Raw genomic sequence first — 16,695 nt, forward strand, 5'->3', positions numbered from 1 at the left:
TTCTCTTTAAATAAATCCCGTTTCCTGAATATTGAATTGATTTCTAAATAAATTTGACAACTGTACTTGAGGAATTCAAGTTTAGATGGATAGTTTGCTCAAAGAGAACATATTTTAACACCGAGTCAATGCAAGACACTGCACAATGAATGCCATAGTGTAGTTACGCATGGCGGACTTTAGTTGGCGCTGTAAGATCTTAATGTCAAGATTAATTCTTCTTCCTCGTTAGTGCGCTTGCCATGTTTGCGGAAGCCGACAGTTAGCTACAGCGGTTTCCCCCATCTTCTGTTTATGTATTATTGTTTTAATATTTAATACAACATGAATCTACCAAAGGGCCCCGAGTCGTTGTGCTTCGACAAGGATGTTTTTATGAAGGTGCGAGCAAATTTACGTGACTTTTCCTCACGTGATACGGATCGTTTTTGGTGTTGGGGGAGTTAGCACTAGCTAGTCGACTCTTAGCAGTTGATAATAGTGTATACTCCTGTTTCCTTGTGAGATATTTGTGTGTTATTATTTAAAACTTCAGTTGCAAGTTATAATTCGTCTGGATACAAAAATGGTTGTGGTTAATGGTTTTGCGTTTCACTGTTATGTCGGTTTGCTTTCAGGTTGTCTGATACTACTGGTTTAATAGTGATGTTTCTAGCATGACACTAATATCAAATCGCCTATATCCGCCTGTGTGTACAGGAGGACTTTGACGTTGACCAGTTTGTGGCGGAGTGTCGGAAGCAGGTCCAGTTGGAGGAGATGAGAGAGGACTTAGAGCTCTACTACAAGCTGCTGAAAACAGCCATGGTGGAGCTCATCAACAAGGACTATGCAGACTTTGTTAACCTCTCTACCAACCTGGTTAGTTATCATTGCAAAACATGGCAATCTTTACAAAGACATACTGCATCTAAACACATTTTATATATTCTGTATTACGTCAGTAGAAGTGGAAATTGAATATTAAATGCTGGTCGACTGTTTTATTCTCAGGTGTCAATTATGGCATCGTGCATTTGGCATGGGGATGCTTGGAGAGTCAAAACCCAAAGTCAGTAGTGGGTCACAGTCCTAAACACACACCTGATGTGATTAGAAAGTCTTTTGTCTGTGTGCAACTGTCTCTGCCTTATCTCAGCTTAGGGCTGGGCGATACAGCCCAAAAATTAAATATTGATTTTTTCATTTTAAAATCCGATTCACGATTTTAACCCCCCCCCCCCCCCCCCCCCCCACATACACACACACACACAAACATAATTCTGATTTTGGTTGAGGTTTTTTCATTGAGCTAGCGTCAATGCTCACACATTGCTCCCACTCTGGCAGGTGCTGTTGCTTGATGTGCTGGAAAAGATTTGTTGTGCTACTTCCCTTCGTTTTCACCATCTTTTTACAAAGTTTGCACAACACGCCGGTCTGTTCCGTGTCCAACCTCTCAAATCCAAACCACATCCATACCACCGAAGTCACGCTTCCCTTTTTTTTGAACAATATCGTGCTCTGTGTCCGTGACTTCTGCCGCCTCCATCCCTCATGTGTGTCTGTGTTACCTGTCCTTCAGGCACAAGCATGGGCATAAGCCAATGTTCTTCTTCTTGATCGGACTGCAGTCTGCTTAGGAAACAGCAGCAGTCCTCCTGATGTATATGCGTGTTTTGGTGACTGTGTGTATTACATGCACCGGGTTGAAACATTAAACTCGATTTTGAGATTTAATTTTTTTCATATCGATTGAAAAAATAAAATCAAATTAATCGAATTAATTCGGTTTATCGCCCAGCTCTATCTCAGCTCATGTGCCAAAGCACCACCAATCTTTTAAAATTCTGAAGAAATTATGGACTTAAGAATTTTTATGTAACAAATGGCAATCCAACATTAATAGTGAATTCCAAAATTTTAAAATTTATATTTTATTTTACTTTATATGTAGGCCAGTATAATAAATATTTATTTATTTTTACACCCTGCAGGCCAAATCAAATGTTATGGTTGACCAAATTTTAATTCTAATACATCATATCCAATGAGTTTATCATTTTGTTCTTTTAAATGCTGTTGAGACTCCTGTCATGCTTTTGGTGTTTTAGACGTTCCATCGAATATTTTATGGAATTCCTAGATTTCATACGGATTCCTGTTGTCATTGCTGTTCTTGTCTTTGGGAGAGATTTAACATGTCGCTGATTCAATGCTTTTTTTTATTTCTGTGCTTTTTTTACCTTGAAATTTAATTGTTGATGTTTCTTTTCTTTTTCATTTTTTAACTTGTGTGGACCCCAGGAAGAGCATATTGTACCTCTGTGGTAGCTAATGGGGCTTCAAATAACTCACTTAATCTCTGACTCTGCACATTGTCTCAGGTGGGGATGGACAAGGCCCTCAATCAGCTGTCTGTGCCGCTGGGACAGCTACGAGAGGAGGTCATGGTACGCTTTCAGATTGCTGTTGTTATACGACTGTGTTACTTCCTGCTGCAGGGTTGTCATGCAGGTTGTTTGCTGCTGCCTCTTGTAGAGCCTTCGGTCCTGTGTGAGTGAGGTGATTGAGGCAATAGACAACCAGCTGTCCAAACAGGAAGATCTGCAGAAAAAGAAGGTTTGAGCAAAGCCGATTATGCAAACTTAATTTTTGAATTGAATGTGGAGGATAACATTGCCTCCAGTATTTCTCTGTTGTTCTGTGGGATGACCTCAGTTGTCACATCATCTCTTCCATCAGGTTTGTGTCTTGAGGCTTATCCAAGTGGTGCGCTCAGTGGAGAAGATTGAAAAAATCCTCCATTCCCAGAACTCCAAGGACTCCAGCACCCTGGAAATCAGCAGGTGAGTTTAAGACCAAAAAAATGCACTTGATAGACTACAATTCAGAGTTCAGATGGTTTTGAAAAACTTTTTTCAAGTCATCCAGTAAATCACAGAACCCCCCACCCGCCCCCATACCTGCTTACTGCTTATTATGTGGTTTCAGATCAGCAGAGAAAAATCACTTTTGATTGACTTAAATACATGTTTATGTTGTGTCAAACCACGTAGATTGCCATGCATTCTCGTTACATGTATGCTGGTACCTTTTGACAGATGCTTCTGGAATTTTTTTCACATGTAAACAGACTGTGGCTTGATACATTTTCCTCGAAGACAAATTCATAGGAAACCCGGTAATCGCAATTGATTGTGGATAAATGCATTTATTTTCATATTTTTATGCAGCCTCACAGCTTCACAAGGACAGTCTCTATCATTCAATACAGTAAATGTCCACAATTTTTTGTAATAATCTCTACACAAACAGCCCATCAGAGGTTTGCAACTGATGAACTAAACAATATAATGGTAAGTTGATTAGTTTGACTTCTTGTCTGTGTTCAGTCCCTTGTTAGCAGGTCAGATCTTGGAGAGAATAGCCACGGAATTCAACCAGCTGCAGTTCCATGCCGTACAGAGCAAAGGCATGCCTCTCCTGGACAAAGTCAGACCAGTAAGTGTTCTTGGCTCATTCATTTAGAAAGTAGATCAAGCAGCAGTAAAACCATATGCTCTCACAAAGTCAGTTATGGTTTGTCAATCCCCCAGAGTCGTAATTATCTGACAAAAGTGATCAATTAGTGATATAACACTCAAATAATAACCCTCCATGCTGCAGCTTGGTATTCTGAACCCATATAGTGTTCATTTTGTTTTTGTCTTAAGTGTATTAGTTTGTTTTTGTTTTTTTTAATACTCGTGCATGACAAAGGTTTGTGCGCTGCCAGCGTATTGCAGGCATCACCTCCATGCTGCAGCAGTCCCTCGAGGGCCTCCTGATTGAGGGCCTGCAGACGACCAACGTGGATATGGTTCGTCACTGCCTGAGGACGTATGCCACCATTGATAAGACGCGAGACGCTGAAGCGCTGGTGGGACAGGTGCTGGTCAAACCATACATGGACCAGGTAACCTTGAGAGTGCTACCATCTTGACTGTTAAAGTAAATAACATCCTCCCTAGGAACACCATATGTATTTGAAAATCTCCTCCTCCTTTTAGGTGATAGTGGAAGAAGCGGTGAAGTCCAATCCAAATGGTCTCCAGTTGATGTACTCAAGACTGTTGGAGTTTGTTCCCCATCACTGTCGAATCCTGAGAGAGGTGACAGGAGGAGCAATATCCAGGTACAGATATCTACCAGGGACGAATTATATCAAAGCATTCAGTAAGTACTTTGTTGTTCATGAGAGAAGCAAATTATACACTTTCATCTCTGGAGCTGTGTGATCTTCTGGCCCACACTTTGATATCGATTTACTTGGTTTTGTTAACATATTTATCATATAATATCAACAATTTGTGCACAGTAAGAGCAAACCTCAACTTGTAGGGCTGCAACAATTTCAATCTACTTCTGTCTTTTCTATTTTGATCATCAATTAATCTTTTCTGTACTTTTTTTCCAAGTGAAAATTTCGAACATTTGCTGGTTCCAGCCGGGTTTTTTTTTTTTGTGCTGCGTTTATGTCATTTGTGACAGTAAATGACAAATATTTGGTTTTTGGGCTGTTAGACTGACAAAAGATGCCGTTTGAGCATGACATTTTGAGCTCTGGGAAATTGTGACAAGCTTTTTTCAAATTTTCTTGCCATTTGATAGATTGAAATCAAATAATCCTGAAAATGATAAGCCCATTAATCAATCATGAATCGCCAGCTGTAGCCCCCCCCCACACAAACATTAGAGTTACTGACAGTGCTACCAGCCAATGTGTGGAGTAGATCTCAACTGTGTTGATATTCCCTCTTTCCCCAGTGACAAAGCTGACATCGTTCCAGGCTACGATTTCCTGGTGAACTCTGTGTGGCCGGAGATGATCAAAGGAATAGAGGAACGGTTGCCTTATCTCTTTAATCCCGGAAACCCAGACATATTCTATGAGGTACGGCCCCAGTGACTCCATGGGTGTTGATGCATTTGTATCGTATGCTCTCACTTTATTCAGATTTTGTAGTTTCACCTGTGATATATTTTCTGTCTACTCTTCATCTAGCGGTACTCCGTGAGTATGGAGTTTGTGCGTAGATACGAGCGTCAGTGCAGCTCGCAGGCCAGTGTGAAGAGGTTGAGAGTTCATCCTTCATACGTCAGCTTCCACAACAAATGGAACCTTCCTGTCTACTTTCAACTAAGGTGCGTATTTCCTCGATACTACATCCATGTATATTTTTAAAGCTTCATATCCGCTGCACTGACGTGTAATTCCAACTCACACAGAATGAGTTGGTCATTCGCAAAGTAAAGCCAAAGCTCACAATTCATGTGCTCACTCAGTCCAACTGTGGGCACCTGTAAACCAATCTGGCTATAGAGAGTTGTCCCAGTTTGAAAGCAAGTGTGAAAACATGAAATCAGTAGTGATCTGTAGAGAAATGGTTGTTGACCACTGGCTTTAAGGATATGGTTAGATAGTGCTTGAAGGTGGAATTTCTGCTTGGCATGTGTCTTAAGGGATTGATTTTTGTGTCTTTAAGCACCCAAGACAGGAACTGACTAAACCATTAAATCAGAAAAAGTTTGCAGATTTTTAGCTCATTTTATAGGAATCTGGAAAACGGCTTGTGGGTGTGTATTTGACGCTGAATAATTAAAAGAAGCCAAATGTAGACTGAGGATGTGTGTTGATTTATTACACAAGCATTTCCCCTCTACGTGACACTCAACATTGACGGAATGGTGGTTGAACTGCAGAGGAGTTGCTGCACTGTTTGTCAACCTCCTGTGGCCCCCACAAACATACACACACTGTGAAGTACATGCAGGTTCACTATTGCACAATACAAACCTGCACCTGAACTTTTTGGAGAGTCCATAATTCCAATGTTTGGTTTCATGTCACAAACACATCTACAGCACAACACATTGATTGTTCTGTACTTCCCCCTCTCTTAATGCCTCTTTCCAGGTATAAAGAAATAGCAGGAAGTATGGAGAATGCCATAAGTGATGGATTAGAGGCGGCACCAGGTAGTTGTGTATTCTCTTTCAGAGAACACCTGCATGTACCCAAACACCAGCCCCAGTAACATTTGATCTGCTTGTGTTCCTCACCAGCTGGCAGCATGTACCTTCTGCAGGTGTCTGTTGTGTTGTGGTCCTGTCTGGTGAGGTGTTGGTCAGACAACGTCTACCTATCACCTCTGGCTCATCGCTTCTGGAAGCTCACACTGCAGCTCTACTCACGATATGCCAACTTCCTCGACGAGGTAAACTGAAAAAAAAAAAGAAGTGGATTGCAGACAGAGGAAACCATAGTAACTAAAAGGACATATCAGTTTTTTTGCAAATACTTTTATTTGCCTTCTTACCTCGTGTCAGAAATGAAGATAGATACCCTTCTCTCTTGTGTGTGTGCATGAGGCAGCTGAGACCACACAGAGATTGGCTAACTGCTAGTTAACTTAGCACAATGAATGCTAGTTTTTGATCTCCAATTATGTTTTGACCAGGACAGTGGATCCAGCTTTTTATCTAGTTAGATTAAAATAAACTAACAGTTTTCAGTTTGTTATGGTTTTACATGAATTAAGACGTATGCTAACACTCCCCACTCAGTTATTGTTTATGCGAAGCTAACTAGCAGTTAGCAGGTTTCTGTGCATCTCAGTTACCTAAGGCAGCACAGAGGAGAGAAAGGTATCGATTTTCTCGTCTGGCACTGAGAAAGATGACAAATACAAATTTTTCCAAAATAGTGTGCGTGTTCCTTTAGGTGCAAGTATCAAGATTAGTAGTTGTCTTTAGTTACATGTTATTTGGTCTTTCCAAAGGTTTTGACTAAAACTCTGGCTCCCGAAGTGACTAAAGAGCCAACGAGGCCTCTGCCGAGCTCTGCGTCATCCACTTCCAGCAGAACATCAATGGAGGAGACAGGCAGTGAGAGCGGGAGTCCTGCATCCTTGTCCACAAAACAGTTAGTCCACATTGCAGCAGACATCCAGAAACTCCAGGAGCAGGTGCAGCCATAGAAATATTGTGTATATACAGATTTAAATAACTTCTACTACTGTAAAACATCAGAGAATAGCTGCTTTCTTCTGGGCTGTTTAACAAAGTGCTGCTTCAGTGGATTCCATGCTTCTTACACTGACAGCTGGCCTGTCTGTCTCCCAGTTACCAGAGTTGTCAGAGGTGGTCAAACAGCGGTTAGAAGCTATCGGATTCAAAAACTTTGCTGTTGTGGAAGGTCAGTGAACCACATCTAGTTCCTTTTCACTTTACTGGCAGTGTTACCTTCTTCTTGTTGTGCAGTGTTCTGGGAAAATGTCGATTAGAATCTTTTTGGAGGGTTTGTCATCTGCCGTGGGTTAAATTTGATATAATGCATGCTGATGCAGTCATAAGTGCACTGACATTTACAATGTAAACGCTCATAAAGCCCAACAGGCCAGCATGATCTTAAAAAAACGGTCAGACACCATTCTGTGACACTTTACACAGCTCTGCTGGTTGTAACATGTGACCTGTCCTTTCTCCTATGTCAGATGCTTTAGCCGACTCCAAGGCGTGCCTGTCCAGTAGCATTCCCGCCCTCAACACAAGGATGACCCAGCATTTGACTGAACGCTGCTGTCGTTTCCTGAAGAGTGCCTCAGAGGTTCCTCGACTCTACCGACGGACAAATAAAGTCAGTGAAGCTGCCTCAAGTTCCTCCTGCATGACTCATATAACATCCTGACAGTGTGTAACATTTCTGAGAGCAAACACTGGCAGCAGTTCTGCCTCTAAAAATATGTGGTATATCTGAAATATACGGTGCGAGTGCTTTGCTGCCTGCACCTCAGTGGCCACAAACTTCACTGTTGTGCTGATTAACTGTTATCCTGCATTCAAAGTTCTTTTTTTTCCCCTTATTATTAAAAGTTTTTTGTTGCATTTCTTGACAAACAAATAGGCTTTGAATTTAAATGCACCTGTCAGCCAACGTTACAAAAACAAATACCGAGTGTCATTTCATGTGATGGTCTGCTTCCTCCCTGGACAGGATCTGCCGGTGCGCGCGTCAGCCTACATGGACAATGCCTTACGTCCTCTACATCAGCTGCTGACTGACTCAACAGGGCTGGTCACCCCCTCCACAGCACAAGAGTGGCTGCGAGTTGCACTTTCAGACTGCACACAGAGGTGAGCTTACACACACACACACACACACACACACACACACACACATTTACTTTTTTTTTTTAGTATTTACATTGACGTACATTCATTTCCGCAACTGTCCCACTAGCCGTCCCTCCTCAACTGGTGTCAAAGTCCAATTTTGTGTCCCTGAAAGTGGCTTAAATCACATGTCCATTTTTGATCAGGTACTACGAGACCATTTCAGAGGTGCTGAGCTCTGTGAGGAAGATGGAGGAAAGTCTGAAGCGACTTAAGCAAGCCAGGAAGGGTGCGACCACGACTACTACAGCAGGAACAAACGGTGGACCAACAGATGACAGCAAGATCCGCCTTCAGCTAGCACTGGATGTTGAGTACCTGGGGGAACAGGTAAAGAGGCGCTACAAGAGTGACTCATCAGATTCATTCCTTGGGCGAAAATACACACAGACAACCTGTGTTATACCTCAGCATCATCTGACACAGGGGTTAAAACGAAAAACATTTGGAATCATCCCGAATTTTCCCAAAATTATTTTTTTAACATTTTGAGTTGTTACTTGGCTGATAATTTTATAAAAACATAACACAATATGTTGATAGAATACATATTTATTTCCCTTCAAACATGAGGACTCAGGTCACTCTCTGGTCCACTTCAGCTCTGATGGGATCTCAGTCCTTTCTCCATTCACACTTCTTCTCGCTTCGAGAGATCTCAGACACTTTACTGCTTTGCATTGTTGGTACAGTACTTTTTACTTTGAACAAAAGTGACCACAACATATAAGATAAACAAAATAAATGCAATTAAATTTCAACTAATTTACCCTACCCCACACAAATAGGGAAAAGAAGACTGGATTTGAGCGCCAAGCACTGGCTACAACATTGCAGCGAGCAGTGTCTGCGTCTCATTGAACAACACATACGCAAGCGTGCCAGCCAACTGAACAAAGCTCAGTCCTTTTTCCATTTACCTTTTCACATTAGTTTTTTCCACTGACCACGAACGCGTCGCGAACCGCTTGGTTCGCAGAGAGTGTTGAAAACCTAAGCAGGAAAATGAAGTCAGTGCTCACAAAATTCTCTTCATCCTGAGGTCGACCCGACCCGACAGAACGTCGTTAGTTTTAATCCTTGGTCTAACAGTCCTTTAATTATTGCATCTCATGCTGCTCTCAGATCCAGAAGATGGGTCTTCAGCCAGCTGACATCTCCATGTTCTCTACTCTGATGGACCTGGTGAAAGAAGCCAGAGAACTCGCTGAGCAGAACCAGTAGAACACAGCTTCTCCCCTGCAGTTTACCAAGACGTGTGAAGACTGGAGTCGATGTTTGGTGTATGCTAACGGGACCATTATGCACTACTTACACCATCTTATCCAAAAAACATCTCCATCTAACACAGACTTCAAAGCCATATTGCACAAACCTTTGACTCAACAGGCGCCGTTGATTCCTGCCAGAGATGAGATGTCTGATCGGTGTGATGGAGAGAAGAGAAGCAACTGAGCTGAGATCATTTTTGGATCTGCTGTTGCTATGTCATTAAAGCTGACTGTTGAATGGTTCTCCACATCATGTTTGATGCTGGCGGCCTCCAGCACTCTATCAAATGATTGTACCGATCCAACGTTGGGCCGGAACGCTGCGTGGCAGCAGTTGTGAAGAGAGAATGTCAAATTTTTTATTTTTATTTTTTTTTGTTTTGCTCCCTGGTGAAGGTTTAGTTACAAATGACGTGTGTAAGCTTTTTGTTGAAATGAAAGTTCCGTAATATAATTTTGGCATAATTAACTTGGGAATAAAATGAATACCTTTGGGTTTAACTCGTGTTTTTAAGTCATGTGCAGCAGTATTTTTTGAAATATTTATGCTTCTTTTTTTTTCTTTCTTCTACTTCTTCTCTGGACTTTGACCAAGAATGAACAAAGCTAAAAACTGCTAAAGAAAGACCTTTTTCATTTAAAATGTTTAAAAATTCACTTTTGCTGCTTATATAGAGGAATACACCTGAAATATCTTTTTAAAACAGGCTCAATACACTGGAGTAATTTCCTTTGTATCCTTCCTTTATTGTGTAATTCTGATACAGACACTACAAGACACAGAGAGGGCATTTACATTCATTATCTTTCTGAATGTATTAAATGTGAAGAAGATGGACAAATATTACAAACACTGTATTAAACTAGGACACTGAGAATGTCCAGTCTTAAGCCAGTAGCCTCCTCTTCATATACAAATCCGTAACAGAAGCCATCATGTATCAGCTGGTATGTCTGGAAACATTTAACCTAGATCTATAATTTGGGGGGGGGGGGGGGGGAATAACCTATTTTTCAATGAGAAAGTGAGTAAAAACAAACTGGCCTGGGGTTGTCTTCCATCTTCTACAGTATTAACTGAAATCATTCTGGTAGTTTTTGCATCAAAACGAAAATGGATGTCAGTGAAAACTGATGAGCAGCAAGGTTTCGTTTGCTAGTTGTCAGTAATGCAAAAACATGTTATGCCTTGCCTGGCATTCGTTTTTATTTAATGAATGAATAAAGACATTGGGAAGAGCTGAAAAGGTAGAAAGGTAATCAGGAATTTCAATGATAAACTGGAATTTTTCCCCTGCTGAGATCATAAATAATAAATGCCTGAAGTAGCACGTAAACCGACATTTTCACCATCTTGAAATGTTTTATTTCAGCAAACAGTAACAAAACAAAAATAAACTCTTAGTTACAATATACAATGCATTCATCATTAAAGAATCATGGACACTGATCTACTGAAAAATACTATACAGAACTCTGCTATAATAAATTTTACAGGGAAAGAAAAAAAAAACAAGTTTTTAAATCAGGCTGCTTAAAAACAACTCGGCTCAAGGGAACAGGTTTTTATAAATACTGAGAAGGGATCCCCAGTGACTCCTTCATGGGTAATAACACTGCAATGATACTGATACTGCTTAGCGCTCAGTTTTTAGTTCAACAGAACTAAAGGATCTTAGTATATGAATGTTGGACTTCAACCCCAACAGACTCTGAAGTACACAGTAAAGAAGTACTAGATTTGGCAGTTCATTGGTTTTACGTGTTCAGAGTGTTGGGTTGGTGACTTTTCCCAACATGAGAAATGCGTTTGACTCTCCCTCAATGACAGAAAAGAGGAACGGCCGGTTGATGGAGAGCTTCAGGGGGACGCCGGCTCCCTCTGTCTTGTCCTGAGGTTCAGCGCTGTCCTCTGACATCTCAAACGACACCCTGTTGATCGCCTGACAGGAGGAAAGACAGAAAAAGATAAACACACACACACACACACATCGAATGTTCTAATGTGACAAGTAGATCCAGCTGTGTGTTTCACCTTATCCACAGTGAAGGGTTGGGTGTCGCTGAGTCGAGTGAACTCAGCCTCAGAGCCCAGCAGTTTGATCTCTAGTTCTGGATTCATTTTAGTCAGCAGGTCGTGCATATCGGTCACAGACGACATGGAGAACTTAGGCAGCGACAGCTCCAGCAGCCTGGGTGGGCCGGGGAGAGAAAAAGCATCAAAATGAAGATCATTCAAGCTGAAAAGAGATTGTATCCGAGGAATGCCCCGAAAATGTAAAATGACCAAGAGAAGAAAACAGCAAGGGAGCAACTAGGTTTTGGAAAATGAGATATTTATAGATGTTTAATGAAAAAATATTGTTTCATATCATAATCATGATGATTAGCATTACAGGTGCAATGGATGAAACAAAGTTGATTTGATGAGGTTGCATTAAAACAACTGGGTTTTATTATCTTATATATATATTTAGGAAATTTTGAAATGTGTAATGTATGATATTTATTTTGACAATAGAAATATTTACAATATGCATAACATTTATTTCATTTGTTTGTATTTATTCTTACTGTCACTCAGGTATAGATCATTTAAAACTGATAAAATTTAGAAAAAGATGCAATAAAGCTGCTTCAGATAGAAAGTCTCTCTTCTTAAAAAGTGGAAAAGCAGGAATTGTAGGTGATGTGTTTCCTGTATCTCACCCCTCCTGGAAGCTCTGGTACCAGTCAGAAATGACGGTGGTGTACAGATTTGTCTCGATGTCTTGGAAGTTGGCCCCTACGTGGGGAAGGACCAGCAGCATGTAGGAGCGCTTGCTCAGAGACAGCTTCACAACTGTGCACTTACGCACCTTTGGGGTTAAGAAAAAAACAAGGATTAAAAAGACTAAAAACATTTATTACTGATGAGGATCTAGATGTAGTTTTTCAGTGAAAATGCAGATGAAACAGCATTTTGTGTTTGGAGACTCACACTACACCTGAGCTGTGATTTACCTTATCGTTGTAGTAGTGATACTGGCCAGTGTGAGTCATCAGAGGAGTCATTACTGTGGTTGTTTCATCCACATAAAACTCCTGGAGGGTGGTCTTCTCCGGCTGGAAGGCGGTCCTCCAGTTGCCTAAACAGACGTGATCAGTGACGTCAAATGCATACATCAGATGTGGAAAATCGGACATTTTACGGCTCTCAGACGTAGTTTTCAGTGTAACCGACCTTGGAAGTTGAAGGAAGATAAAAACAGGAGGTCAGAGCTCGAGTTCAGATCTTTGAAGATGCTCTTGACCTTCCCGTCTGACGTATTCTCCACAAAGCCGTTCACCAGCTGCTCAGCCTCCTCTGGATTGGAGAAGTCCACGCCACGGATGAACGACGAATCCGAGAAATCTTTTGTGCCTTGAATAAAGTCCTCGGATAGTTGAGCATTCTCGCGAGTGAAGGTCCAGACCTGGGTGGTGATTTCATCTTTGGGTCCATCATCCACCAGAGAGTTGATGCTCTGCAGGGTCTTAAGAACCTTGTGCCCGTCCACTAAGGACACACAGTCTGCTGGGTCTGTTTCTTTGCTCAGGCCAAGAAAACTCTGGAAGGATAGAAATGGAGAAAAAAAATCATCTATGGGTGAAATCAAATAGGATTAAATAGGAAAAGCCTCCACTAAGACAGCTTAGAGCAAACTAAAAGTAAAGACCTGGAATTTGCTCGCCGTCATCTTGGAAGCCCCCATGTTGAAGGTGACGAGGGATCCGTAGGTGTTGAGGGGGGAGAGGAGGATGTTGGTGCCAGGTTGCTTCTCGCTGAGGGCCTTGTACATCCTCAGACCCAGACTGTTCAACAGCTCCGCAAGAACCGCCGTTCTCTCTCTGATGTTCTTTTTCTGCCCGTCCGATTTGGATGAATCTCTGCTGTCTGGTGTCAGGACCTCAATATCAAGGGGCGCCACGGGAAGTGTCTCCAGAGGTTTGGTCGATTCGGTTTGAAGGGTCTCGCAGCTGACATTCTCAGCGGCGAAGAGAGTGAAGGGGTGAATGTAGACTCGGTTGGCTTGGCCCCCTGAGAGGGTGCAGCAAAGTAGGATCAAGAGTAGAGGCGCTGGAAGACTTTGCATTTTACCTTTTGTTGGTCGTTCCATCTGTGAGAGGAGAGAGAGATATTTTTGAGTTTCAGATGAATAAAAATATAAAAACCCTGACTGCCTGGTGAGAGCGCGGAGCCGGTCTGTGAGTGCTACATCGCTGTTAGAGTGGCTTCTACCAGAAATCTGGCTGGATCTGGTTTTTTGCCTCTGACAGGATTGGCTGGCAGGAACATTGGACATAGAGCAGCATGTCAGTGATTGATTGATTGCTCTTTGTGTGTCTTCTCTCCTGCTGGTCAGTGAATGAGAGCAGGCCGCAGAGGTCGCATGGATAATGAAGAGCATCTACTTGCACATGTGTGCGTTTTGTACAAATTCACTGACTAGAATATGGAGTTGTTGTTGTTTTTTAATTTGGCCCGTTATTATGCAGAGTCAGGATGCTAAACACACACATTTATATCCTTTAACAACACACCTCAATGAAAACAGCTCTGAATGTAAACCAGGAAAAAATGGGGCTGATGTTATGTTGAAAAACATATCAATACATAGAAATTCACAATGAATGTATATCATAAAAATCAAAGGTTTTTTTTTTGTTATTATTGACAAAACCAGAGTTGTTTTTTCATCTTAAAAATGAAAACACATTTTTAGCAACTTCTGATGAATGAATAATCGGGATAATAGTCTGAGGGCAGAATAAAAATGCAGAAATAGGATGGAGCCTTTGAGTTGAACTTACAGAATCGTGGACTGATGGACCCTCAGAGGCAATGAGCAAACACTAGATTTTCCTCTATTGGGACACGAACCACAGGACATGGCCTTGGTCCCCTGGTCAATGAAACCTGTGCACTCTAATGTTCTTGTAGCTATTTACCCATTGACTTGATGACTAAAAAAAAACAACCAACAACTCGCGTTCACAAGACTACGTTTTGATTTATGATTAGTTTGCCTTTGCCTTTCCAGTCACACAGACCTTCAAGTGAAAAAAATCAAGTTTAGTCCTTTTGTTAACATTACAAAAATGGTATTATGGCTCAGTCCCATTTGTTATAGGACTCCCAACATTTCCCTGATCTCTGATGCGTGAGTGATGCACGGTCGAAAGAGAAATAAACTCACCGTAGGTGCGTCTGCTGCTGAGTGAGGTGCTGAATGAGACCCCAACTCCTCTGCTGCCTCACTTTAATCCCCCGGGGGGCCAGCCGCTGTGCCCCTGTTCTGGTTACTGATTAACCAAAACAGCATTGACTCACTGGGCTTTGCTGCCATGACTCACAGCTTGAACTGACAAGCTCTGGATAAATAGGTCTGACGGAGAGAAGACCACCCCAATGTCCCCCTACATGTTGACTTTGATGATGACGTGAGCAGGACATCCTGGAGCCCGGGGGGGGGGGGGGAGGATCTTCCTCAAAGTGGGAAGAAGTTTGTTTTTGTTGGCCGTCTTTTCAGAGTGACTCAATAAAATGTCAGCAGCAGAGATGTTTATTTGTGATGAGGGAGAAGTGTTTGTTTTTTAAAAAAATCAAATACGCATGTTGTCTGACATTTTACTCAACTTCCAGGTCAGAAAGTTGTGAGGTGAACAAACATCAGAATCTACTTGAAGTGAAGGGATGAAATCAATAATCAGATTCACACGAGTCCTGGCCCATGAATTCTGACAAAACCCACATAGCGAGCAGGCAGTATGATGATTGATGTATTTATGTATATATGAGGATACGGTGACATGGTTTACTGTATCCTGATATTGGAATTAACTGATTCTCAATACATATTTCTCTCATGTCACTTCTCAAGCTCATGAAGAAATTATTGATTTTTCAAGTTTGATGAAAAAGAAGCAAATAATGTTTCTTTATTTTTTCATTATTGTAAATGTAAAAAAACCCAGACAAAACACATCATTCTCACTCACACAGTAAAAAAAAGTCTATAGTTAGGATAACTATTTGTATAGAAAAGACCAAATGTACTTTGCGGGTGAGTAAATAGTTTTATGTTTTTATTAAAAAGTAACATCCGGGAACTTACTAAGCAAAATCCTACACTCACAGCTGAATCAACAGAGTGTGAGCAGAGCAGCAAAGAGAGAGAGAGAGAGAGAGAGAGAGAGAGAGAGAGAGAGAGAGAGAGAGAGAGAGAAAGAGAGAGAGAGAATATTTTCTCACGTCACTGATCTTTTCTAAACACGATTCATTAATAAACTGCTTTCATAGAACGACAGATGTGACGTTCAGTCTGACAGTCAACAAGATAACAGCGCAGGTCTGATCAAGCCTGCTCAATTACAGAAATAGTATTTCAAACGGGCACTTAATTGACCTGTAGTTCCTATTTTAAACTAATTCTAACTTGTAAGTACTCGTTCTTGTACTCTTAAATACTTGCAGAATATATGATGTTTTGCTTGATCGATCTTATTTGCTGTTGCACACCATATACTTTCAGTTATTTGCTTCCACTGGCTTCATACGGTTTAATTTGTAAAATAAATAAATAAACAAGTTGCTCATTGATAAATATTAACACTGGGGAACAAAGAGACCGATTTGCCAACATACATACAAACATACAAAAGATAGACAACATACATACATACAATAGATAGACAACATACATACATACAAACATACAAAAGATAGACAACATACATACATATAATAGATAGACAACATACATACATACAAACATACAAAAGATAGACATACATACATACAAAAGATAGACAACATACATACATACAATAGATAGACAACATACATACATACAAACATACAAAAGATAGACAACATACATACATACAATAGATAGACAACATACATACAAACATACAAAAGATAGACAACATAAATACATACAAAAGACAGACAACATACATACATACAAAAGATAGACAACATTCATACAAACATACAAAAGATAGACAACATACATACATACAAACATACAAAAGATAGACAACATACATACATACATACATACAAAAGATAGACAACATACATACATACATACATACAAAAGATAGACAACATACATACATACATACATACAAAAGATAGACAACATACATACATACATACATACAAAAGATAGACAACATACATACAAACATACAAAAGATA

General features: G+C 40.8%; 2 protein-coding genes across 2 annotated transcripts; one reads left to right on the top strand and one right to left on the bottom strand.

Annotated features, from left to right (window-relative positions):
* The first annotated feature begins 244 nt into the window (after positions 1 to 244).
* On the top strand, positions 245 to 10,432 carry cog2 (component of oligomeric golgi complex 2). Its single transcript, XM_086180529.1, has 18 exons — positions 245 to 381; positions 700 to 861; positions 2,367 to 2,432; positions 2,521 to 2,601; positions 2,725 to 2,828; positions 3,375 to 3,483; positions 3,758 to 3,937; positions 4,032 to 4,156; positions 4,789 to 4,915; positions 5,027 to 5,166; positions 5,939 to 6,000; positions 6,088 to 6,239; positions 6,804 to 6,989; positions 7,147 to 7,219; positions 7,518 to 7,660; positions 8,018 to 8,157; positions 8,343 to 8,526; positions 9,322 to 10,432. The coding sequence occupies exons 1-18, from the start codon at positions 325 to 327 to the stop codon at positions 9,418 to 9,420; spliced, it is 2,190 nt and encodes a 729-aa protein (XP_086036655.1). The 5' UTR covers positions 245 to 324; the 3' UTR covers positions 9,421 to 10,432.
* agt (angiotensinogen) lies at positions 10,331 to 14,826 on the bottom strand. The gene is made up of 7 exons (XM_086180530.1): positions 14,687 to 14,826; positions 13,166 to 13,606; positions 12,691 to 13,057; positions 12,471 to 12,595; positions 12,177 to 12,325; positions 11,503 to 11,659; positions 10,331 to 11,410 (listed from the first exon to the last, which is right to left on the bottom strand). Exons 2-7 carry the CDS (start codon positions 13,604 to 13,606, stop codon positions 11,234 to 11,236), a joined length of 1,416 nt encoding a protein of 471 aa, XP_086036656.1. The 5' UTR covers positions 14,687 to 14,826; the 3' UTR covers positions 10,331 to 11,233.
* Positions 14,827 to 16,695: the final 1,869 nt, after the last annotated feature.

Source organism: Aulostomus chinensis, chromosome 16 (genome assembly GCF_037954235.1).
Source record: "Aulostomus chinensis isolate RoL2024-O1b breed Wild chromosome 16, RoL_Achi_v1.0, whole genome shotgun sequence".
Classification (NCBI taxonomy): domain Eukaryota; kingdom Metazoa; phylum Chordata; class Actinopteri; order Syngnathiformes; family Aulostomidae; genus Aulostomus; species Aulostomus chinensis.

Bases quoted from the DNA above. Each gene is read 5' to 3' on its own strand.
- cog2 (XM_086180529.1), top strand. From the start codon at position 325: ATGAATCTACCAAAGGGCCCCGAGTCGTTGTGCTTCGACAAGGATGTT. The intron at 3,484-3,757 runs GTAAGTGTTCTT...GTGCGCTGCCAG, and splicing joins TCCTGGACAAAGTCAGACCA to CGTATTGCAGGCATCACCTC. The intron at 8,527-9,321 runs GTAAAGAGGCGC...TGCTGCTCTCAG, and splicing joins TTGAGTACCTGGGGGAACAG to ATCCAGAAGATGGGTCTTCA.
- agt (XM_086180530.1), bottom strand. From the start codon at position 13,606: ATGGAACGACCAACAAAAGGTAAAATGCAAAGTCTTCCAGCGCCTCTA. The intron at 11,660-12,176 runs GTGAGATACAGG...CGGCCCACCCAG, and splicing joins TACCAGAGCTTCCAGGAGGG to GCTGCTGGAGCTGTCGCTGC. The intron at 11,411-11,502 runs GTGAAACACACA...TCCTCCTGTCAG, and splicing joins AACCCTTCACTGTGGATAAG to GCGATCAACAGGGTGTCGTT.